Genomic DNA, 26,430 nt, shown 5'->3' on the forward strand with positions numbered 1-26,430 from the left:
GATCCTTAAACCAATCCCTCTTTATCTTTAACCCACTCTCTCTCTCTATCTTTAACCCGCTCTCTCTCTCTATCTTTAACCCGCATGGTGAGGTGCCAAGGCCTGTGTTACTCATAATGGATGTCTCACACCCAGCTCAACCATAACCACCTGCATGCCACCTCCCACAGCCATCCCCCTCTACCTGTTAAAGAGATGATTATATACAGGGATGGGTTGGGAAGAGAAGGCTGCTCAGATCCATAGGGCTGTCCCTTTCTCTCCCTCCATTGTTCCTCTCTTGCCTCTGACCCTCCATTCTCTCTCTCTCTCTCTCCTGCTCTCGGTCTGATAGCTCCTTTTAGCTCTCTGTCTCTCGCCCTCTCGCTCTCCCCACCCTCCGTTTCTTTTATTCCGTCCAGCCTCCTCAAATCCCCCCTTCCCTCCCTTCCTTTCTTCCTTCCTCCTGTCCGTCCGTCCTTCCTTCCCTCCCTTTCTCTCTCTCCCCCTCCCTTCCCCCTCCGTCCTGGTGTTGCCGGTGGCATGCTGCCTGCAGGCCGGAGAGAGCTTGGAGGATTGCTGTCAGCTCTCTCACTTGATGATTTGCCCGTGTAATTATGTTACAGCTTGACCGCTTCTTCCTCAAACATGTATCCTGCTATCCTGGTCAAGGATCTGCACAGGGGGGGCAATGAGAAATGACTGGCAGGCTGTGTGTGTGTGGGCGTGTGGGTGCGGGTGCCATTGTGCGTGTGTCTGTGTGGGTGTCAAATGTGATGATTAAGATCATCTCCTCCTTGTCATGCTTTGCATCCCTGCATCACGTCACAGATGGTTTGAAATTCAGTTTTTCCCACCACACAACCCCCGGTGCATTTGAAGAGGTTCAATTCTGCTGTATTGTAAATATTATGAAGATATGCAGGTAGGTCGAGTGAGAATATAAATCTAATACGCAAGGGATTTTACTTGTAGATGTATGACTCAGAAAAGCCAAAGGCAGAATGAACTGCGGCCCAGGATAACTGGGTTGAATAAGGCTTCAGCCTGGAGCTATCAATCCCACTGTTTCATTGACATTACTTTATTTGCCTTTGAAAGCAGAGAATATAAATAAGGAAATTACGTTTGTCAGACCATATCCACTGCATTTGTGCTTTGTTTCAAGCTAAAGCAAATGCCTGACCAAAATTGTGTAGCGTACTATTAACTATTTAGAAATGGATCAGACGCTTTTATCTAAAACCACCCACAGTGAGTGATTTAATCGTACACAACTTTTGAATACCCTGCTTCCAAACAAAGTATTTTTCATTCTTCTGTAAAACATTACACTACTGCGTCACACCATCCGGACCATTCCAGCTTCTAGATTCTCACGCACGTCATTATTTTCAAATCTGCAATGAGAGCTGTGAGATGGAGGGGTGGGGGGGGGCTCATCATTAGATAGGGAGGTCTCAGGGGGTGTGCCCCCTTCCTGCTGTAATTGCATGTGCCACACGAGCACATTACACACTTAACACTGCAGAGCGGGGGCGAGAGGGTGACTGAGCAGGAGGGAGGGAGGAAGAGGGGGGGGGGGGGGGGGGGGAGAGAGAGGAGGAGGAGGAGAGAGAGAGAGGGGGGAGGGGGAGAAAGAGGGAGAGATCTGGGACGGACGCCAAGCCGGAGGAAGGTGAACGTATGAGAGGATAAAGTGTGACCTAGAATGGACTAAAGGCATATGCGTGTGTGTGTGTGTGTGTCCGGGTGTGTGTTTGTGTACGTGGTTGTGTGTGTGTGTGTGTGTCTGATGAGGGCAGACCACCTTAAGGCAGGAAGCCTGGACGTCAGGTGAATAAGAAGTGGTGAAGGATTCGGTTTAAATGGATGAAGAACGGAGGCGGTGGGCTGTTTAGGAGACGGAACACCAAGAGGGAAAGAGGAGCGAGAGGAAGAGAGCGAGCAGACAGTTGAATTAGGCATTAACCACCAGGCAGTTAACCACACTCCACTTGAACACAGTGGAGCGTAGAGCCGGTGAGGCCGCCCTGGTTTGGAAGGAGGGCTTGTTTTGCTGTCTCTGTCAAGATCTCTTGATCGCTCTGCGGCAGTTCTCCTGCCTTCCGTTCAAAAGCGGGCAGCGGTGATCTCCTCCCGCTGTCAGAAGCCGGCATCATGATTGTATGTGTTATCAAGGTTTGGGTATCACAGTTATCGACACGTATATGACGCAAAAAAGCATAATACACATCTCCAGACAGAGTTTCCAGCAGTGATTTCCAATTGCAATTCCTAACCCTACCAGTAAGAAGCGTATAAAAACCCAGGACTTTTAGCTGGCACAACAACCTGTATAGTCGATCTCTTCATAAGGAGTTTAATGTTGTGGAATAATGTTCTTACTAAGAAAGCAAAGTTATGATCCATATAAAGCAGGTAGGAGTGCTCGTTGGTACTAGATGTACCTGTACACATCTGCGTACTCCCCTCTCTGCCCCAGTACCTCGGCCCCTCCCTGCTCCTCCTGTCAGCTCCCTGCTGGGGGAACAAAGCCAGGTGCTCACACTTCACCCCCCCCCCCCCCCCCCCCGCCTCAGCAGGAAACGCTCCTCTCCACGCGTCAACAGAAAGGCTTCCGTCTCGTTTTCGTTTCTTTTTTTTGGCGAGTCAGCAGTGGGGAGCTGCGCTCGCAGTGTGTTTGTTTGGCTTTGATTTGCCTTCTGTGGAAACCCGGGGGTAAGGGGGGGGGGGGGGGGGGGGGGGGGGGGGGGGGGGGGGGGGGGGGGGGGGGGGGGGGGATGAATGACTGGAAGATTTGGAGGCTTTGAGATTGGGAAGAGAGATCTGGACCAGGATTCAACTGCTTCTGTGGAATATTTAAGTGGTTCAGGATAATCGGCTCTCTTTATCCCGCTGGTCGGTCTTTGGTGTGCGGGTGTGCTTGTGTGCGTGTGTGTACCTGTGTGTGTGTGTGTGTGTGTGTGTGAGTGCGTGTGCGAATGGCACCCTTTCTCATTGCAAACCTCTAGAGGAAGAATCTGACAGATTGATTTGTTGACACTGTCAGATCATCACAAGATGACACATGAGACATTTATAGAGACTTCTTGTTGCTCAGCCAATGGGAGAAGAGCAAGAAACATGGCTTTCACTAGCCCTGTTCACACATGCAGTCTTACTCTGCAAAGTTCCGGAAGATTTCCTGTATAAGGTAATGTGTGAAGGCTAAGGGTTACGTCGTAGTACACAAGACTCTTCACATTGACTAGACTCCACTGAGGACGTTTGTGAAATCGGCGCCTGTTTATCTCAACGCACTAATGCTTATCGGGTTATCTGATAGTAATATCAATACAGCTTCTTATGTTTGCAAACAAACTGTTTTTTGCTGGACAGGTTCAGCAATAGGGAGCTACTCTCAGTCCGCGAGTTTAATGGCAGCTGGCATCCATAAGTGTAGAGTTACCGAACTAATCTCAAACCCCTGCTGAGGACTGAAATCAGGGACTGTTTATCCTAATGTGCCAATGCTTTTCGGGTGATCCGATAGTAACGTCAATACAGCTTCTTATGTATGCAAACAAGCTCCTATTCTCAATCATTTCAGAACACGGGATATATTCCGAATTAAGGGAGCTCCCCTGATCGTTGTATTAGCGTCCCCTGCTACAGTTTCTTTCCGGCATTTCTATGACATGTCTGAATCGGAGCAGGACAGAAACGACCCTGAACGTAGCTTAATGTGTGATTTGTGTAAATCAACGGTTCCTGCAATGTTTTCCTAGTAATTTACCTGGAACCGTGTGTGATAGGGGCTTTATCAGAGTGAGAGCGAGGGGGATATAGAGTTAAGAGGAGACACAGGACAGCAGGCCAGCTGCTCTGCACTGCAGTGTGGGTGGGTGGAGGCAGGGAGCTTCCTCTCACAGCGAGTGGGTGGTTCACACCCTGCATCACTTCCTCTGTGGGGAGCCTGCTGGTCAGACAGCCATCCAGCCACCCAGTCCGCCAGCCAATCAGTTGGTCATCCAATCAGCCAGGCAATCAGCCAGCCAGCCAGCCAGTAAAGTAGCGAATCATCCAGCCAGCCAGTGAGCCAGGCAATCAGTCAGTCAGCCAACCAGCCAGCCAGCCAATCAGTTGGGCATCCAATCAGCCTGCCAGCCCGTAAGCAAGGCCATCATCAAGTCAGCCAGTAAGCCAGCCAATCATCCAGTCAGCAAGCCAACCAGCCAGCCAGCTAGCCAGGTATTCAGCCTTCCAGTCAGCCAGTCAGCCAGCCAGTCAGCAAGCTCATGATGCATGGCCTCATCAGCAGACACACTGCCACAGGCTGCACACTAATGCACCGAGCTCCCCCTAATGGGCCCAAACACTGAAGACCTAAAACAATTTAAAACTGCTTGAGACTATAAATAGCTGCCCTAACTTAGTTAAAGGACTCTTCTACAGCTTCATCACCGCTCTTTTCATTGCTGCCTGCGCTGTTGTTGAAAGCGTACTCAACCATTTCCAGCTGTGGTTGTTTCACGTATTTCTTGAAAAGTAATCAAATATACACCTGAACGGAAAACTAGAAACACGCTTTCATGACGAATCCTATTGAATTGTGCATAGAGCCGGGTAAATCCATGAAGTGCTGGAACTAACATCACATCTCATCCCACCTGGATTGGCAACTCCCCCTGCCCCTCCAGCTGTGGTTGGCCAGATGGTGTCGCCATGGCAGCCAATTCATCCCTCAAACACATTGGCTAAATAAGGAACGACACACATGTGTGTGATCATGCACCCGCTGGGGCATAGTTGTCCACTTATATCTAAACACACACTACGCAAGAAGGCGAGCATCGCATGTGCCACTTAAACACACACACACGCAGTCATTCGTGCATGGAAGCGCGCACGCACGCATGCATGCATGCACGCACGCACACACTCATGCATGCACGCACACACACACACAAACACACACACACACACACGCCTTTAAACATGGATAACAAACACACAATCATGCATTGAAACACGCATGCACGCACACACACACAACACACACACACACCCACGCCTTTAAACATGCTTCACATACACACACACACACACACACACCTTTAAACATGCTTCACACACACATACACACACACACACACACACACACGTCTTTAAACATGCTACACACACACACACACACACACACACACACACACACACACACACACACACACACACAATCATAGCTACATAGCTAATTGACTAATATTATACCCAATAAATACACATTTTATCTAAAAGGAAGCAGATGTTTACACTATCTTCTCAGACTCCTGCCTTCATGTAGATCAGAGAACTATAACCAGAATGTTTTTTCTCTGAACCTGATTTTCTGCCATTATAAACCAAATGTCTCTGCTGCCTCTAAAAATAATTGATGGGCATTTTTCGAGGATGTTTCTTTATTGTATCCCCTGCATAAATAGCATTTTTTGTTTTTATCCTAAATTTTTGTTCAGTAAATCATTCCAAAGCAAGGGCATCATGTAATTTTAGACAGTTTGATTATTTATGGCCCGGAAAGAGTAAGCTTAAAGGCACCCAGTGCAACTTTCGAGGCTTAAAAATAAACATTCAATTTCTAGTCTTTTTTACACGTAGTAAGTTTCAATAACTCCATACCATTACATACCGACATTTAAGCAGCAAAGATGAGACGTCGTTGTGTGGTGAGAACTGATACAAAATCAATAACAACAACAATGCCGCCATTTTCTTTATTTTTTCTAACCTACAATAAATAAAGCAGGCTTCCAGTCAATGGAAAAATGGCTTCTCCCCACCGGCGATTGTTGTTGTTTACGATTTTCTATCAGTTCTCACCACACAACGACGTCTCATCTTTGCTCCTTGAATGTCGATATGTAATGGTATGGAGTTATTGAAACTTACTACGTGTAAAAAAGACTAGAAATTGAATGTTTATTTTTCATTGAATGTTTACATAAAGTTGCACTGGGTGCCTTTAACAGCAGCTAGCAAACCATGCAATGTTCTCCAATGAAGACCAGCTAATCAGTTCAAGGATACTCTCCACAGAACCCTGCATAAGTGTTCCCTGATGTGTTTTGAATACAGCTATTCTTGAAACACGGTCCTCCATCACAGTGGCGTAACTATCGGTAAGCAGGGTATGCGGGCGCGTACGGGCCCGGGCCAATCAGGGGCCCGGGCCAATCAGGGGCCCGGGCCAATCAGGGGCCCGCCCGTCGGTCTTCCAAATGTTCCACTTACGATATTCTCAATTGAGAATGCCCGTGCGCGTGGCCGACGGACAAAGGGAACAAAGGGGACAGTTGTGTTTTTATTTGTTTTTTATCCGTCGGCCACGTCTCCGTCGGCCACACACCTAGGTATTAGTGGGCAACTAACACAGTATTCAAAGACGTTCCCTAAATTCAGCCGTGGTGCAGAGTTACAGCCACTCCGAGCCAGTCGCACATTGAGCTTCCCCCAAATGCGCTGTTTCGGTGGGCGTGTCAAGGAGGAGGGTGGGGGTGTGGCCCTGAGCAGCTTTCAGCCACCATGCGCTCTGTTTACAGTGGATGTATCGCAATGGCGAGCCGCACACAGCCTTTAGCCGTGTTCTGTAAATATTCTAGAACACACGGGAGTCCTGGAGCTCTATATCTAAATATTATCATATAGCCTACACAGATATCTATATCATATAATATATATTATCACGGCCAAAAGCTGTGTGAGCCGATATTATGAATCTCAAACGACCGCGTTGGGTTCTCCGACATTCCTGGTTCTTCAACGTCCACATCAATGTGAATACACACCATGTAACGCAAGTGTTTCTTGTCGGTTCTTTGACGTGTCTTGTATTTCCACAACAAGACTGTCGTGGGGGTTATCTGAGCCATGGTTGAGAAGGAATTGGGGGAAAGGAACTTTGGTTTGACTCGCTGAAGTAGGCTACATGAACTGCGACATGCCGCCGGTTGCCGCGAGGCACCATCGCCCGGCAGCGGGCAGCCGGCAGCAGGCAGCGCGCGGTTCAGTCGACTTCAGGTTGATGTGAAAGTGGAAGAACCAGAGACGTCGCAGAACCCAACAAAGTAGTTTGTGATTCATAATATCGTCTGGAGGCGCACACAATATGTTATATGATATAGATATCTATGTATATGATATTATTTAGATATAGAGCTCCAGGACTGTAACGCAAGTGTTGTACACTTCCTTGTTATTTGGATAACCGTTCTGCTGTTGGTGTGATGGCGCATAACACGTCGGACTCTCGTATCTGGTATTTCTACAACGAGACTCGTATTGGGGGTTATCTCAGCCAAGGTTGAGAATGAATTGGGGGGAAGGAACTTTGGCTTTGACTCCCTCAAGAACATGAACCACGACATGGAGGAGAAAGGGATTGTTGGCGGCGAATGTCTCCCGCTTGAGCCCCGCTGAGGGACCACCGCCGGAGGCGGAGGTGCATAAGCGCTGCCCGGCAAAGATCCCTTTCTCCTCCTTGTCGTGGTTCATGTTCCTGAGGGAGTCAAAGCCAAAGTTCCTTCCCCCCAATTCATTCTCAACCTTGGCTGAGATAACCCCCAATACGAGTCTCGTTGTAGAAATACCAGAGACGAGAGTCCGACGCGTTATGCGCCATCACACCAACAGCAGAACAGTTATCCAAATAACAAGGAAGTGTACAATACTTGCGTTACAGTCCTGGAGCTCTATATCTAAATAATATCATATAATACATAGATATCTATACCATATAACATTGTGTGCGCCTCCAGACGATATTATGAATCACAAACAACTTTGTCGGGTTCTGCGACGTCTCTGGTTCTTCCACTTTCACATCAACCTGAAGTCGACTGAACCGCGCGCTGCCTGCGGCCGGCTGCCCGCTGCCGGGCGATGGTGCCTCGCGGCAACCGGCGGCATGTCGCAGTTCATGTAGGCCTACTTCAGCGAGTCAAACCAAAGTTCCTTTCCCCCAATTCCTTCTCAACCATGGCTTAGATAACCCCCACGACAGTCTCGTTGTGGAAATACAAGACACGTCAAAGAACCGACAAGAAACACTTGCGTTACAGTGTGTGTATTCACACACACACATGTGGCGCTCGCACGGTCGAGTCTCATTGGCGGGCCAACGTCTCTGGGCGGGCCAGGCAGAGTAAGGGGAGGAGCTGAGATTCCTGATGACGTCATGAGCACAGACATTCCAAATCAGCGCGCTTGAGCCTCCGTTTTTTCAAAGGCGAGCAGAACAGCTAGTGCTAGTTTTACACCAAACGCAAGTTTTAGCCACTGGGGGACCATAGGCAGGCTAGGGGAACTCATATTTATGTTAGAAAACCTCCCAAAGTGAGATTTTCATGTCATGGGACCTTTAAGAATTCAACCAAGTCCAGTAAAAAGGTCACCCGTGTCGATGAATATTTGCTTTGCTGTAGATATCTCTGAAATTGACCTGACCAAATTAGCCGCAGAGTGCGGCTATAGGTTCCAACCTCTTCCAGCTAAAAGAGTCGATGCCGCAGGCCTGAACAGTGCTTTTTGAAGGAGAAACCTCAGTCTGTCATGCTTGACAATCATTGGGCATATGCACAAATTTTATGAAACCATATATAAGCATGAAAGCAAGCCATGAGAATACATAATGCTGTTCACTTGTGAGTGGATAATCCAGCAGAGAAGTCACTCCCAACATATCTAGAGAAAGCAATACACTAATACACGGAGCATACAGTCTTAGCTGATTATATTAAGAAAGACTTAAAGATGTCTTCCACATCATTTAATATTAGTCTATTCTCTGCAGTTCAGCTATCTTAATAAACCGTTCATTTGCAATTCTGATGTTTTGCTAGGCTTTTAGAGTGTACTGTTGATAAAACGTTTATTGCCACTACACTCAAATGCAATTAAAGTCTTTACACTTCCCTGAAGATGTTAAATCTTGCTCCCCCCTCCGAGAAATAAAAATTGTTAAGTTAGTGTTGTTTAAAACAGCAGCAGTGTTTTTCTTTGTTTTGCCCAAGTCAGTGTTAATATCACACAGGGCGAATTGTAAAGCTGCATATATAGGAAAAGGTCTGGTTTTAACGTCCAAAGGCTGTGAAGATTTTTTTATAACTGCCATAATAGTTAAGTTATTGGGTATTTCTGCCCTGCTTTCTCACAGCACATTTTCTGCTCAGTGTAGCCTCCTTCCCTTTCACATTAGTGTTTGTCTGAAACCTGGCAGATGTGCAGAATAATAACCGTACTAGAGAAATAATTCTCAAAATGAACACTTCTTGTGCGCTTGCCTTTTTCTGCTTGACTGGAGCACAGCTAGTTTGCTTGAATGGTGAACAGCTGGTTTGATTTCAATTTGGCTATCTGTCTGAGCATCAGAGATGTGCCATGGTCTCATTCCAGGGGGTTCACAGCCTCCTGCTGAATGCTCTGCTTTGATCCTGTTCTCTGTAACTTTATTTTATCCATGTTCCTCCCTTTCATCCCGTCCTCCACCTAACCTTGCTCATCTCGCTCTACTCGCTCTTTCCATGTCTTCCCCCCTTCATCCTTGTGTGTGAGAACCATCTGTCTTTAAGCCCACTCTAAGATCGCATCCCTTCATAGATCCCCCCCCCCCCATTTGTCTATTCCCTGCTGGTGTTCTGTCTCTTTGCATCATAGAGATCAGTGGAATCCTTCACCTTGTGGTCGCTTTTTGTCTTTTGTTTATAATTTATATGGCCCTTTGTGTGGAATTATGCAAAACAAAATGTCTTCAAATCGGAATGCCTTCTTGACCGTTGTTGTCTTTCAGATATTACGTGTAGTTCTTAATTAGTCATGGCAAATACAACCAAGTGGAAGTTCTCCATTTCTAATGTAACTGCGATCTGTTAGTAGCCACATGTTGTCATTACGGGGACTTACATCCCTTGCGCAGAAACAACTTAATTATGCCTCGACATTATCATTCATCAGGAGTGAAATCGAAAACATAATGAAAACATTATCCCGACATTTCTTTATGTTATTCTATATTACACAAATTACGGGAACTAAATGAGCGATATAATATGGCAACAATTGACTCTTTAGTATAAGGGGTAATTGTCTGCTTCTGATAACTCACTGAAACATAAATGTCCTCCTTTATCCTGAGGAACAATGAAACGACAATCTGCAAAGCTCTGTGAGAGATGGTAGATAAATGCCATGCAGGTAGGACAAGGGAGGAAGAGAATGACGGAGTGCGGAGGCTAGATGTTAAAGGCCACCCTTATCTGATCTCTGGTGTATGTCCTCAGAGTTATGTTGTGGTTTGTTGTTTTGTGCCTCCCGTGTTAGTCCAAGGTCTCAGTGCATTGTTTCCAGATTAGACTTTAATTATTTATATCACCGTGTCAACGTCTTGGAGCAAAGGTTTGGTCAATACTCACACACTGTTGTAATGAATTTCATTTTGGCTACAGGCTTAAGGGCAGGTGTTAACAATATTACATTGCGTCTGTGTATTGACCTGCGGCAGATCAGCCCTGGCTAGGATTAACCGATTGATTCTCTAGAGTGCACAGTTATAACATTAACATAAATCTTAAATCAACCCTTAACTCCAGCTTAACCCGGACACAGAACACAACCTAAAAGCTAACCCTAACCTCAACCCTAACCCTCTCCCCGACTTAAACCCTGACACCTATCCCGCTAACCTTAACCCGAAAGAGACAATTGAAGGGTTTCTAAGGATTCCACCTGTCTCTTGCACCTGGGCCTCTCTGCACGCTTACCCCATAACCTCTGACCCTTGGCCCGCTCAAACTCAGAGTGCCTGGCAGACGAGAGCGAGGGGGAAAGGCCTAGAAGGCCGACCAACATGCAGCGGCAGCAGCTCTATTAACAACAGAGGAAAGGATTTGCTTCATTTAATCCTCTCGTGGCGAGCCAATTATACCACATTGATCACTGTAGAAATGTGTGCTTTCTCTTGTTCATGAGGGCTGATTAGCTGCTTGGCTTACAATGCATTCTCCTTTTCATCCACACGCACGCATGCACCCACGCAAGCACGCACCCAAATTCCAGGCAAATTGTCCTCTGATTATATGTGTTGCCCACTTTCATGCGGGGGCGAGATCTAAGCGTGTGCCGTAAGTTAATTAAAGGTGTGTTTGATATTGCTGACAGAATCATTAGTTGTGTTGGTCGTGTGGCGGAGCGGGTGGGGGGGAGGTGTAGGTGTTTGTGGTGCTGTGTGTGCGTGCGTGTGTGCACGTTTCAGCCCTGCTCTGTTGTAGTAACAGATGCGGGGGGGGGGGGGGGCATAAATGGTAACTAGGGGCCACAGTAGTTGTTAAATCAGTGCGGTCTAAATCAGGACAAGACACAGTGATTTAGCAACCCCACCAAGAGCCTGTTAATTTGCACAGCAACAGTCGCTCCAGCGGAATGCACATAAATCCCCACTAGCCGTAGCGAGAAGTTCACCACAAATAAAATAAATAATCAAATAAATAGCACAAGCTCAACATTTCTAAAGTGGTGTTGCAAATCTTTCCCGCTCAGCGGATCCAGGATGGAGGGGTGTGTGTTGGTTCCTGTGTAGTGGTAATTTACTCCCTAGCATGGGGCTGGCTGGCAAACCACCTCACGGAATGATAGATCGCTGTTAAGGAAAATGAAAAATCTGAGCAGGCGTGGATGTTAAACAACTCTGGCTGTGTGAACACGACACCATCATAGAGGCTTTTATAATGGTTCCCTATGAGGCCGAGCCAGTGTAGGGAACGGAGTGGTAATGCATATTTGACGTGTTTGTGTGCAAGAGCGTGTGCGTGCTACATTACAAATAAAACAAAATCACAGTATATCATTATTTACCTTGTTTGGAGAATAGGAGTGCTTAGCTTCAATGACTGTAGTGCTTTGATGGGCAGCACTTTTATGTGCAGGGACTTATCAGAAGAGCCAATCAGAAGACAGGCTTGAATCTCTTTGATGAGACTGCCCTCTCCAGCAACTTGCTTATTGATTTGTTCTGTTTCTATTTCTGAATACGAAAGGAGCAACTTCAATAGACAACTAATGAATAATAACATTGTTAGAGAGGTGGTTGAAATGATCAAAAGATTTGCAGATGACAACAAAGACAATTCAAATGAGTGTGACCAAATTCACCTGTTGCATTGTTTCCATGGTTGGGTTCCATAGTTTTAATTCCCTATCTGGCTGTTTTAAACCATTTGTGATTGAAACAGACAGCAGCCATTCATCCAGAGGTGCAGTCGGTGTGTTTGTCCTGCAGAGTATTTGTTGTATCATTGCAGTGCGGTCTAAATCAGGACAAGACACAGATGCTAGCGTTGTCCCCAGTGTTTTACACACATTCACACCCGTAGATGTACTCGGGACATACGTCTCTCTCTCTCCCTCCCTCCCTCTCTCTCTCTCTCTCTCTCTCTCTCTCTCTCTCTCTCTCTCTCTCTCTCTCTCTGTCTCTCTCTCTCTCTCTCTCTCTCTCTCTCTCTCTCTCTCTCTCTCTCTCTCTGTCTCTCTGTCTCTCTGTCTCTCTGTCTCTCTGTCTCTCTCTCTCTCTCTCTCTCTCTCTCTCTCTGTCTCTCTGTCTCTCTGTCTCTCTGTCTCTCTGTCTCTCTGTCCATCGATCTACTATACGTTTTCTCACTCTCAGCACTGAAGGCTCCATTTGTGAGCCTCCTCCTGTACGCCTCCTGGTTTATGCATGTCCCCCGTGCTCTCTCTCTCTCTCACTCTCTGTCTCTCTGTCTCTCCACCTGGGCTGGTAACAGTGGGAGTTCTCTGAGCAGAATGTGTAAAGCCTCCTCTGGGAGCTGAGCGCCAGAGCAAAGCCATGCGCTTACCACATTGTTGACACGAAACCCCCAATGCTGCATTTCCTGCACTCCTTTACACAAATCACATGCACTCACACTCACACACACTCACACACCCCCAAACACGCATGAGCGCAGGCACGCTTATTCAATTTGACAAGCCCACCTACTATAATACACAGACACACACAAGCATGGGCACTGAACGATACACACACGCACGCACGCCGACCGCAAGCGCACACACACAAGCACACACACACGGCCGCCATGCAATCTGGAACAGTAACAAAGCTCTCCAATGCTGTTGCCACGGTAACATGGCCGGGTCAAACCAGAACCATCTCTCCTGTCACCCCCTTACTCCCCCTCCCCCCGACTCCTTACCCTCCTCCACACTCCTCCCTCTCTCCACGCTTGCACACGCAATTTTTGCTCTCTACCCTCAGCTCCTTCTTTATCCTTCCTTTCTTCCCTGTCTATCTCACTCCGTCGTTGTCCTCCTCCTCCCCCCCCCCTCCTCCTCCTCCTCCTTCTCTGGCCTCTACTCTCACCAGACACGTGCCCAGTAAAATTCCATTCCAACAGTTATTGACTCAATCCTTCTTTTCCTTATTTTTTTTTCCCCTGTACTGTTTGTGAAAAATGGGCAGGATGAAGGTAATCGCTTGGTGCAATTTGTCCAATTATAATTCAACATGCTAAATAAACGGCAAGTGTAAATGTTTATTAGTTGATAAGAAAGGAACAAACAGACAACAACGCCTGGGGATTGGACCCCTTTCCAGCCCCCTTTCTCGTTCTCCCTATCTTTCTACCTTTATCTCTTTTCTGTCTTCATCACTCTTTCCCTCTCTTTTTTCTCTTCTTCTTGTTTATTTCTCTTTATTTCTCGTTTAAATCTCTCTATCTCTCTCTCCATTCCTCTGTTCCTCTCTCTCTGTCTCGCCATCTCTTTCTCCTTTTGCCATCTCTCTCTCTCTGTCTCGCCATCTCTCTATCTCTCTGTTCCTCTCTCTCTTTTTATGTTTGCTTGTATATACATATTTCCTCTTCTCATGTAAAACTACAGATGGTGGTACCTGATAACCTCAGTTTACAAAGCTTATGTTATATGTTTTTCTGTATGTGTGTTTACGTGTGCATAAACAATGCACCAGTTTGTTTGTGGCTAGAGAGGGAACATGTGTTTGCTGATCATTACAATGTTACTTGTCAAGGGCTGATTCCATTTCCCTTGATGCACAGATCTATCTTTAGTTACATTCTCCATATTCACAGAAGCTTTGCTGCTACAAAACCAAGAAACACTTATTGTTCAAAAGTGTGTGTGTGTGTGTGTGTGTGTGTGTGTGTGTGTGTGTGTGTGTGTGTGTGTGTGTGTGTGTGTGTGTGTGTGTGTGTGTGTGTGTGTGTGTGTGTGTGTGTGTGTGTGTGTGTGTGTGTGTTTGTGTGTACGGGGGGGGGGGGGTTGTGTGAATGTGTTTCAAATACAGAACCAGAGCATGATACACATGACGTGCATCTCAGTTCATTGAGTTTACAGCAGGGCGTTGAAGACTCCTCTTAATTGTTGGTGCAATATGCTAAACTGTTGATGTGTTAAGGGTATGGAGAAAGGAGACATCCTTGTTTGGTGGGGGGGGGGGTATCCTCTAGCAGGAGGAATGCTAGCAGGATGCTACCTGCTGGTTGCACTGTGTCATTGATCCCAAAGCTTACACACCAGGTTTGTTTTCTTAGCACACTCATATATTAATTAGGAGGCATAAGAGGGGGTGGGGAGGTAGGGGGATGGGTGGGGGGGGGAGCGGTAGATCACTCACTCTGAGCTGGCAATCCATTGTGAAGGTGGATGACTGCTGATGGTGTTGTTGGCATGAAGGTTCCCATCGAGAGCAGGGAAACACCAGAGAGAGAGAGAGGGAGAGAGAGAGAGAGAGAGAGAGAGAGAGACTGCCGCTCTGTGTTGCCAGCGTGTTGCCGCTTTGTCCCCGTAATGGCGCTTCAGAGATGGGGCGTCTGGGTAATGAATCGTATGACAAGTAGCCTGCCAGTGCTGCCCTCATGAGAAATGAATGTGTTGCTTCAGAGGGCCAGGGACAAGGCTGGATGCTGCATGTGATGCCAGCCAGTAATGCATTCGACGTGCTAGCCATCAGAGCTGGGTTATGCATGCACGACTCATGGTCGTGTCATGGCCGTTGACGTAAGACGAGTATGTAAGGGTGAACACAGCAGAACCCCGTGAGGTAGTTCATTTAAGATCGGGTTGTCGGGGATGCTCCATTGAAAACAGAATCAGTCCTGAGCCATTGTTGAAATAGGGGCATGTGTTGTTGTGTTAGCTGTTATCTGGCTCATGTTCTAGCCATCTGCTAAGCCCTTCTCCTCAGAGGCAATTATTTGATTATTCAGAAGTGGCGCGCCACAGGGCTGAGGCAGGCCTGAGCTGAGTCGACAAGCTAGCAGACAGGGCTAACCTGTCGCTAGCTGATGCTAGCAGAGACCACCTGTGCTGTGACTCCCGATTGGGGCTCATCGAAAGTACCAGTGTATGATTTACTACACAAACAATAACAACAGGCAGATGGAGACAAGGACGAACGCAATCGCATCATCACACACACAGATTTTATTGCAGCTATATTAAACCCAAAGAGAAACTTGGTCCAGATGGTGCGTGTGAATGTGTGCATGTGTGCGCGTGTTTGTGTGCGCGTGTGTGAGATTAGTCGAGTATGTGGATGGGGGGGGTGTAGCCACATATCAACCAACAGATATTATTATAAAACAAAATATTTTTCTTGCTCATACTGCAGAAAAACCAGCGGTGGCTTAATTTGATAGCGGGTGGACAGCTACGTTTGTTATTCCAGCGAATAAACAGCAGTCCGAGCCAGGCTCCAATCCTGTCGTGAAGTGGGTGATTAGTTAAAGGGGAGGATTGCTTGGAAATGCTGTAAGAGGAGCCGCGCGCTGACGACCGCGGACAAGAGAGCAGCACTTAATATTATAAGCTCTTCATATCTGTGCCGTAAAGTGATTATGGGCTCCACTGAGGCATTGTTCCGCTGTTGACAGGATCAAATAGAGAGAGTTACAGAGTTAGCTTGGCTTTCTGTTTTACTGTTTCATGTTTTTTTTCTTTTCTTTTCTTATGCTTCTGTGTAAACTGAAAGGACTATTATCCAACACTCATCTTAAGGGTCTAATCAGACTTCATTTGCATGCATCATAGGAGACGCTTCTATCCAAAGAGACTTGCGCAGAATAAAGAGACACAGGTGGACCTGGTTAGACAATCCCACAGACAATCTATTTAAAATACATTTTGCTCAGGTACACAGATGCTTGGCCAACATAATGCAGCTGAGCGTGTGTTTAAAGAGGGATGATGTATCGACAATGACACTTCGCACGATTAACGCCTAAAATGGTAGTACAAAATACGTGTGTGTGTGTATGTGTGTGGGTGCCTGTTTGTGTGCAGGGCGTGTGTGTGTGTGCGGATCTGAGGTTGACTTTTGCTTCACAAAGTACCGCCAATGTGTCTGATGTAAATCTGCCTTTATGCATGTGTCACACGGTACTGTGTGCGTGTGCGTATGTATGAACACACACTAAGATAGAGATCTGTATGTGCAAACAAACAAAGAGCCGTAACGTTCCTCCCTCTCTCTCCCCCTCTCTCTCCCCCTCCTCCAGAAGAAGACGGGAGCCGTGAAGATGCAGGAGAAGAAGGAGCGATGGAAGGAGAAGAAGCCCTCCAAGAGGCAGCGAGAGGCCGAGGCGCTGGGCCTGGAGCAGGCGGAGGCGCCGGGGGCGCGGGTGGAGCAGGAGATGGAGGTCCGGCGGGAGGTGGAGGGGGAGGAGGAGAACCTGGTGCCGGCCGCCATGGACCCCCTGGAGAAGGGCTTCTTGGCCCACGCCCAGCGGGAGCAGGACAGGATGAACGAGAGGCTGCTGAAGAGGACCTACTCCAAGAAGAACAAGACGGTCAGTGGTCGCCTGGCCCTTTTCTTTACTCTCCCGCTACGGCCGTTTCCTTTGACCCAAATGCGTATTATTGCATCAGTGTTTTGGTTACAGTCGGAGGGCTGATGATGTCGGCGACGTGGGCGTCTCCTAGAGCCCTCCGGAGATGACACACTGTCTTTTGTCAGCATTTATTCTGATGTCAGGCATTGTACAGTCAAATTGTTGTTTTTCTGCTCTTGGTTTATTTTAAGTCTTGGCTCGTACTCTCACTTATTATTGAAGCAGTCAGTACATGTTTGTACTAGGGATGGGCATTTGAAGAAATTTTCTTGATCGAGCATCGCTAGAGTTATCGATCAATTATCGATTAATCATTAACTTTTTTCTATGTTTTTTTTCTAATGTTTTTATCAATGAAATCTTTATTCCAACAATAATGTATGGGCCAAAATTAATACAATACAGTTAACTTGAAGACCTACAACTGTTTAACAGTTTTAAAATAATAAATACAGGCATTATAGGTTATAGGCCTATGCGGCGCTCGTAAAGTCCGAACAATGCGCCTACAGGCGCTCTTAAAGGTTTGGAAACGATTCAACAAGACTAAATCTGTAGCCTATTCCAATTACAATAAGTAGCGAACTTATCGGACAACAATAATCAAACAAAGGCAGTAGGCTAAAAGTGGGCATTAAACTGTATAACTGTTATGAAAAAAAGGGGGGGAAAAGGCCGACATATAATGCCTGCAGCCGGCGCGCGGAAAAGGCTCGCAACAAAAAGATGAGCCACCCATTTACAAACAATTGCATGAACTAGTCTATCTAAAAGCAATACCTTATTGAAGATATATAAGGCTGGACTTGTTGCTAAAATATCACAGTTTTGGCAAAATGTAACGACTCCCAAGAGGCACCAAGCGGAGCGAGAGTCAACACATTAAGAAAGAAAAGAGCGACTCACATACGGTGGTGACTGTCCCTACTGTCCATAGCATACAGTAACTCCAGCCTACATATTTTTGTTTAGGAATATAAGCATGTTAACATGCTCGGGGGTCAGACGCGAACGCAGCCTTGTAACTGTCAGTCCAGCAGCAGAAAACACCCGCTCTGACGGGACCGAAGTTGCGGGGATGCAGAGGTATTGTCGCGCTAACTTTGACAGCCTGGGGAACCTTCTTCCATTCACTTTCCACCAGTCGGCAGGGTTATATTCAATTAAATGCTTCAAGACTCACAGTATGCAACACAACGTCCTTTTGATCGATAACAATATAAATTGATCGACGCATTTCTTAACGATCAATTATCGAGCATCGATTAATTATGCCCATCCCTAGTTTGTACTGTTCAGTGCTGTACAGGTTCAGTCTGTCTTCTCGCAGTGCCCTTAATAGATTGTGTCACACATTGTTGTGTAAGTGTAGTGCCGCCATTCTTAGGCGGTTATAAACTTTCACTGGTGCTCTCGTATGTGTCAATACAAGCAGTAACCTTTTGCCTTCCTGACTGATGGTTCACCTTTGACATATGACTGTGTGCATTAACCCACATTTGCTTCCACTGTGACCTTTAAGTTGGTACTTCAATGTTGCTGTTTGTCAGAGGTGGTGCCACTGGCGTTTTCTTTTCCTTTTATTGCTTGATCTCAGGAAATGTATTTTTTTTTTTCAGTTGCAGTGTATGCTCCTCCTTACTTTTTTTCATCAACTGTAAATTGTGATTGCTATGCTGGGTTTTTGCTGAGCCTACATAACAGCATTTGCTCTATCTGCAATCCAACCCCCATCCTCTCACACACACACACACACACACACACACACACTCACACTCACACTCACACTCACACACTTACACAAAAGTACACACACACACACACACACACACACACACACACACACACACACACACACACACACACACCACACACACACACACTTACACAAAAGTACACACACTCACACTCACACTCACACTCACTCACACACACACTCACACACACTCACACACACATACCAGCCACTCACGCCCCCACCATTAGACAGAGTGCTGGGGTCCAGTGTGTCCGGCGCAGTGAATCAGTCCATTTATCTACCAGCAGTTTGTTTAAAAGGACGGATGTTTTAATACTCCACACCCCGGGGCCTGCATACACCACCGTCCTGCTGAGAATGAGAAGAGATGTGTGAATGCGTGGGTGTGTGTGTGTGCATGTGTGCTTTTGTATGCGTTTGCCTGTGTAAAAATGTCTCCAAACGAATATAGTTTTGTTTTGTATTTTTTAATTGGCTTCCTAATAGTTGTTTTTGCTAAGGGCTCCATTTAAAATGCAAATGCTTCAGATAAAACAGAGTTCCACACTCACTTAGTATCAGATGATCCAGAACCTCGATGGGATCCCCGAGTGTTAACGGCCAACAGATGTTCCTGTAGATGTTTCAAAAACCAGGAACTCTACATTGTCAACATTATGATGATGTTATATCGTTTTCATTGTGCAGCTGTTTTGCAAATGATCTCTTCAACGGGGACGTCCTCTGACACAGCCCAAAGCGGCCTGCAGGCACACTGCGCTCCCCCGGGGCCCGCCTGCCTGAGAGAGATGTTCTGGACATTAATCCTGCCGTAGCGTTCTGACCTCTGACCTCACCTGTATCACCTCTGTCCTGTGAGGAGGCTGCGGCAGTTAACAGCATACTGCCGGAGACATAAAAGCTAGGCAAGGGGAGAAAAAGCCCTCCCACCGTCTTATTCTTCCCCGTCTGGCTGCGTGGTCTCAATCCATCAAGTCCCTGACACCCGAGCTATCTCTTCAATCTTCTTGTACCTGCTAAATGCAAGTTCATGGTGACGGGCCGGTGGCCAGACCCCTGGAGCGGTGGGTTCAGCGCCAACCTCAGTCCGACGCCACATGTCAAGCTCACTCTTCTTCTACCCACTGTTCTGTGTCTCGTCACTGTCCTGTCCGTAAATAGAGGACAGAAGGCCGTCCAAATAGGGACCCGATACAAGTGGATTATAGCTGCACCCTTTGTAGCTTTAATGTAAATCCAGAGCTTAGAAAACCAAAGGGGAGGAAGAAGACAGGAAGGGGAGGATCTGCTTTCAGATCTCGTGCCCCTGGAGCTGCAGTTCCATCATAGCATGACCACACTACAGTCCATGTGGTTGTCACACACACGCACGCGCACACACACCACACACACAAACAAACTCACAATATATCCATTACACAGCACACGCTTGCATTCCTTATGTTGGTGCAGCCTTGAGCATGAACTTGTTCAGGCAGCAAGTGCACTGACGTGCTGAAAGACACGGACACACACACACACACACACACACACACACACACACACACACACACACACACACACACACACACACACACACAAGCGGGGGAGAACATGCATACAAACAGTTTTGTTGTCATGGCGGCGCTGCAGGGCCAGTACAAAGCGGCCATCTGGACCAGAGAGCAGGTGTTTCTGTGTGTGTGTTTCTGTGTGTGTGTGTGTGTGTTTGTTTGTGTGCATTTGCATGTGTGTGTGTGCGTGTGTGTGTGTGTGTGTGTGTGTGTGTGTGTGTGTGTGTGTGTGTGTGTGTGTGTGTGTGTGTGTGTGTGTGTGTGTGTGTGTGTGTGTGTCCTCTACGCTCTGATATCAAAGGGAATCCAGGATCTGATAAACAGTGCTGCCAGAGACTGTGTAATTCTATGCCACACCGGGGTTTAACTTGAAAGACATCAAACTTTTATTTTGGAGGTTTTAAGATTCTACCCAACCGTAAACAGAAGGTCAGATTAGCTTTAGCTTTTCATTTTTAGTTTGGATTAAGTTTTAGTGCTGTTTAGGATAATCGTCTCTTCTCATAGTGCCGTCCATTGTCTATATCGCAAATTCTTTCTCAAGTACTTGTAAGTACCGAACTTGAATAGCAATACACCTTTTATTCTGCTATTTTGTAGCATCCTTGCCGGATGCTCAACGGCAAAGCAAAGGTCATATTGTTGTTGTTTTTAATAGATTGTGCTGTGTGATTGTTTATTCAATGTGACCCCTGGTTTGCTTTCAGGGGTCCTCCACTCCAGAGACCTAGAGGAGTGCACTTAGCTAGACCGGCCCTAAATGTCCCCATCACCAACAGGATGGTGTGTCCTTGCTCGTCTTTCTCTCTGTCTCTGTCTCTGTCTCTGTTTCTCCCTCTGTCTCTTTCTGTGTTGCTCTCTCTCACTCTCACTCTCACTCTCACTCTCACTCTCACTCTCACTCTCACTCTCTCTGTCTCTCTCTCTCCCTCTGTCACTCTCTCTGTTTCTCTCCCTCTCTCACACCACTTTCATTCCCTCTGGGTTTCTTGTTCAACCTTACAGTCACCCTGCTCTTGCCCACTGCGGTAAGAACATGTCCTGTGTGTGTGTGTGTGTGTGTGTGTGTGTGTGTGTGTGTGTGTGTGTGTGTGTGTGTGTGTGTGTGTGTGTGTGTGTGTGTGTGCCTGTGTTGGTGTTGGTGTTGGTGTTTGTGTAAAAAAAAAAACATGCTTCTGTGTTTATTCAATTCATCAGACATTCTGTTTACGCTGCAAAGGGTAGGTAAACAGGCCTTATTGACTGTGTCTGTATCTGCGTGCGTGTGTATGCATGTCTTTCTCAAAAGTTTTTTGCTTTATTGTGTAAAAAGTACACGCGTTAAAGATGTCTTGTGTGTCTGTGTCTGTTTGTGTTTGCTTGGCAAGAGTGAATTTGCCAAGGATCGTGTGTGTGTGTGTGTGTGTGTGTGTGTGTGTGTGTGTGTGTGTGTGTGTGTGTGTGTGTGTGTGTGTGTGTGTGTGTGTGTGTGTGTGTGTGTGTGTGTGTGTGTGTGTGTGTGTGTGTGTGTGTTAGGCTGTCAGAAGGGGGTCTTCATTTTTCACAACTCTGTCACACTCTGTCATGGCCCATCTCTGCAGTGGCCACATCTGCTTCAGTCTCTCTCTCTCATGCTCACTCAGTCACTCAGTCACTCTCTCTCTCTCTCTCTCTCTCTCTCTCTCTCTCTCTCTCTCTCTCTCTCTCTCTCTCTCTCTCTCTCTCTCTTGTTTCCTACACTAGTATACAGGTAAAAGGCTTTGACCTTCAATCAGAAGTCATGAATAACTGATAACAATGACTATCTGTAAAGGTGACACACACACACACACACAACGACACAGATACACAAAAACACAGATACACACACACACACACACACACACACACACACACACACACACACACACACACGCAGACACACACACACACGGCATACCAGTACTCTAGATGTATGGAGATATCTCCTGAAAGGTTCACTATATTATGCTTACGTAAATAAAGCACTTAAACACCACCCCCACCCAAACCCCAACCTTTGTCGGGGATGCTTCATACTCCAGTATCCAGGGCATTGTCCAGAGTGTCCGGGATGGCAGAAGAACCCCCTTCCAAAAGACAATTAATCGGCCGTCCCCAAGAACCACACTGACTAAATCCTGACAGTTGATAGGAATTTAACATTGACATTCATCATAGCTCAGATTAGCATTACCATCAATACTGATGGCTTAGTTATTCCTGCATATAATTCCATTATTATATTTTGTGACTTGAACATTCTCTGCAACCTTCTGTAAAGGAAACAGTGTTGGGTTCTAGTGCCCCCTCCTGGGTTATTCTCTTGGGCCGCTATACTGAATTATTCTGGAAATGCCACTGGTGGTACCACTTCACACAGAGATGGGAATGCTTGTCATACTTTTTGAAGAGCCACAAAAAGGGGCCGTTGATAGCTAGCGGCAGGATTGGGCTCAGCTCATTCAAACAAGCTTCTTGCCCACCCAATCAAAAGTTAGGACGAACAAATATTAATATGTTCAGCAAAAAAAGAAAAATTCTGTGAAAAGATTCTAACTTCTGAATGGACAGTGTACAGCCTCCAAAGTCACCCCATTTTCTGGTCTCGTTCAGGCACAGACACACTGAGCTCTGAGGCAAAACCGTTGCCTCGACGAACCGAATGTGTCAGGGAAAGTATGCGATGTTCCGTGTATGTTTGTTGACAGATTCGTGCGTTGGCTGTGAGGCTTTGTTGTGTTCGATTCAGAGCCTGCTGGAGTATAGCGGACTGTACCCGGCCCTGGAGGCAAACCACTTTATCTGGAGCAGGTTTCACAAGGCCAAAATAGTCTACCTTTTTATATCACCTTTTTGTCTATATTTCTTCCCCTTTTCAAGAGCATGAGCTGAATGCTGTTATGTATATCCTCAATAGCTTGCTTGCTCGCCTGTCCTTGTCTTAATTGTATTGTAACACGTAAACACACACAAATACACACACAAACACACACGTGCACGTACACAAACGCAGGGACACACACACACATGAATACAGAAGCGCACAGACACACAAACATAACTCATGACTCGCATACACATTATGCAAACATACATTATCATACATACATAAACAAACAACCAGAGAGGCAGGCAGGCAGGCAGGCAGGCAGACAGACAGACAGACAGACAGACAGACAGACAGACAGACAGACAGACAGACAGACAGACAGACAGACAGACAGACAGACAGACAGACAGACAGACAGACAGTTTGGTGGGCTTACACTTCAGAATGCATGTTCACATTCTCTAGGGGGAAGGTCAAGGGTCACAGTTGGAAATGATGAAAACGGAGAGAAAAAGAGAAAGCGAGAGTGCAGGAATGTGGGGGAAAGAGGGTTATAGAACAGGTAAAGAGGACATTGCCCACTTGGCCAGCAGGTGAACATACTGCGCCCTGCCCTGCACATTGATTAATGATGTGCTTTGGAAGGTGCTTGGCTGTGGTTTCTGTGGAGACAGACACACACAAATGGACACACACACAGTCACGCACACACTCACTCACGCGTACATACCCATACATTTTTAGAAGCACGCATGCACACTTGCGCAACGACACACGCACAAACGCACACATACGCAATGATGTACGCACGCATTCACACAAACACAGACACACACACAGTAGAGTCCAGAGCCATCCAGTGGTGCTGGCTCTTGGAGCTCAGGGGACTATTAGACTACACAACAGAGTTATTATAGAAGGGGAACTCAGCGTTACCTGAAATCACCTGTGTTATCAGTAAATATTACCCCATGCATCCCCTCGTTACGAGCCTAACTTCGCACCAATTATGCATGCGCAGTTTCACTCGGTCTGGAGTCGGGCTGTTTTCATTTTTTTTTTTCAAACTCATTAGTTTCTTGGCCCAAGAGGCCAGTGTAAATTTAGCCGCGCAAATTACTTCTCTATGCTCTCCGCATGCCTGGCTGTGGTGACTTTCTTTTGAGTGTAATGTATAAAACTAGGATCCGCTAGGCTACATCTACATATTACAGATCTGTAGCTATAGCAACAGGATATATTGCCCCTAGTAGATGTTTAACATAAGCACAGATGGCAGTGCAGGGCAGTCTTTTATTGTGCCCTGTGATTTATAGTTGATCTGCACTGATCTATCGCCCCCGTGATATTCGGGGAGTGCTTTATCACTTGTCACACACTAGTCGGTGTGTGAAGGCGTGTGCTTCTGCTGCAGAGCTTCCTGCCACGGGAGTAGTTTGATGAGTGAAGTAATAATCGAGGGAAGTAGTCATTTATTTACTCAGTCTTTCAAGAGCAAGAAGAGTAGCATGCTGTTAAAAGTGATGGATTAGATGGCTGGACCTTGGCATGCCGTGTGTGTGTGTGTGTGTGTGTGTGTGTGTGTGTGTGTGTGTGTGTGTGTGTGTGTGTGTGTGTGTGTGTGTGTGTGTGTGTGTGTGTGTGTGTGTGTGTGTGTGTGTGTGTGTGTGTGTGTGTGTGTGTGTGTGTGTGTGTGTGTGTGTGTATTCTGTGTCTTAGTGAGTTCATGCGGGTCATGTGACTTCATACTACAGCTTATACTTGAATGTCAAACAAGCTCTTGTCAGGTGCTGTTTAAAATACACACTCTAGGTATGCATCGCTCCAGGGTATCACTCACCAACACCCCTCTAAGTGCTGAGCAAACACCAACACATTCCACTGAACACACACACAACATGAGCCAAAGAAACCCAAAGGAAAACCCTTAAGTCTGAGGAACTAATAATCAAATGATGGATCTTTCCGTCATATCCTGGACAGCAAAAAACAAATTTTTCAATAGTTTACTTTGACCATCTGATGACTTCAATTACTATACTGTTGCTTCATTAAATCCCTCCAGTTAATATGCTGACTGTGATTGGCTTCTATATTTAGTTTAGACCTTTGCCCCTTTCTGGCCCTGGACTTTATAATAACCACTATTAACAATTGATTTGTGTTTGGGCATTTGTGTAATCATGTGTGTTTTATGCATGTTTATGTTTTTCGCAAATGTATCTTCGACCAAAACAAATGCTAATTTGTGCTAATGGCTTTGACTTCCTCATGCTGTTCTTGTTTAAAGCTATCCAGTGTCTTGAAAGTGGGCTGGGATAATTAGCGTGGCAGCTTCAAGGTTGAGAGGAGTTATGTGGAAGCCAGTGGCCTGGCGTGTCCTCAATTGTCACGCCTGGTCCCGGGAAACCTCCTCCGGTCAGTAGAGTGTTTTCTTAGCCTAGTGTTTTGACGGCTCTCGCCAACAGGGACACAATATAAAACAGATTGTCACTGAGTGCTGTGCCACCGTTGCGCTGTGGTGGAGATGTTGCAGGGGGCGTTGGCAGCGCTCTGGAAAAGCGTCCAGCGCTGACTGATCCACTCCTCCCAGTTTGTCGTTACAACAATTTGTCCTCAGCGAGTCTGCATGTCAATTAGCCTCCATTTCTTTGGGGTGAATACCAGTTAGATGATGCAGTACCCTGTTAAACACATTGCTTCATAATCCCCTAATGTCTCTGCTATTTATCTTTTATCACAGACATATATCTATCATGTATGTATGTATGTATGTATACATGAATTATGTGGTATTTAGCTTCCATAACTTGCATTCAACTAATAGGTTTACTAATGAAATCCAGATTTTTATTAATTCTACCCTTTTCCATTTGGTGGATGTTTTCATCCAAAGACTGAGTCTATAACTTTGTAGCATGGGTCACCCTATTGGGGGTCAAAGCCCTTACGCTGGTGTTAATACGCTGGTGTTAATGCCATGCTCTATCCATTGAGCTAGACGGGACCAATCTGTTAAAGCCTCTGCCTCTGTTGTTGTTTTTTGAAGCATTGCTGGAAGTTAACTGCGATAGATTATATGTAATTAGACGTTGTCACTGAAACAGATGTGTGCTCCACCAGCCACAGTTTACATCATCAGCCTCGAATGGTGTGGAGGAGCACATGCTCGGTTTCTGTTGCGGTTCAACACTGCCCCCTGCTGCATGCCACCTGCATTACCATCACAACTCTCCTACCTAAAGCCCACCGTGTGCAGACGCGTTTCTGCCTTTCTTCAGTGAATATATTGCTCGGTTCGGCGAGTACCACTTTGTCCACTAGGGGTCACTGTTCCCATTCAAAAATGAAACACGGAGGGTGATCTATCCTCTATATTTCTCTCTTGTCTCCCCCTTCTCCCTCTGCCAT

General features: G+C 46.4%; 1 protein-coding gene and 1 long non-coding RNA gene across 4 annotated transcripts in view; one reads left to right on the forward strand and one right to left on the reverse strand.

Annotated features, from left to right (window-relative positions):
* The window catches only part of LOC132459536 (fibrosin-1-like protein), a 47,211-nt gene extending 30,097 nt beyond the window's left edge, over positions 1-17,114 (forward strand). For 2 of the 3 annotated variants that reach the window (XM_060054148.1, XM_060054150.1), the window contains exon 2: positions 16,545-17,114. In XM_060054148.1, the coding sequence (XP_059910131.1) occupies positions 16,545-16,940 (396 nt within the window). In that variant the 3' untranslated portion in view covers positions 16,941-17,114. The remainder of the gene's footprint in view (positions 1-16,544) is intronic. The other variant, XM_060054149.1, reaches the window with a different exon arrangement.
* A 2,024-nt stretch (positions 17,115-19,138) lies between these two features.
* LOC132459539 (uncharacterized) lies at positions 19,139-19,953 on the reverse strand. The gene is made up of 2 exons (XR_009526256.1): positions 19,473-19,953; positions 19,139-19,249 (listed from the first exon to the last, which is right to left on the reverse strand). It is a non-coding gene; the product is annotated as an uncharacterized LOC132459539 (long non-coding RNA).
* Between the last annotated feature and the right edge of the window lie 6,477 nt (positions 19,954-26,430).

Source organism: Gadus macrocephalus, chromosome 6 (genome assembly GCF_031168955.1).
Source record: "Gadus macrocephalus chromosome 6, ASM3116895v1".
Classification (NCBI taxonomy): domain Eukaryota; kingdom Metazoa; phylum Chordata; class Actinopteri; order Gadiformes; family Gadidae; genus Gadus; species Gadus macrocephalus.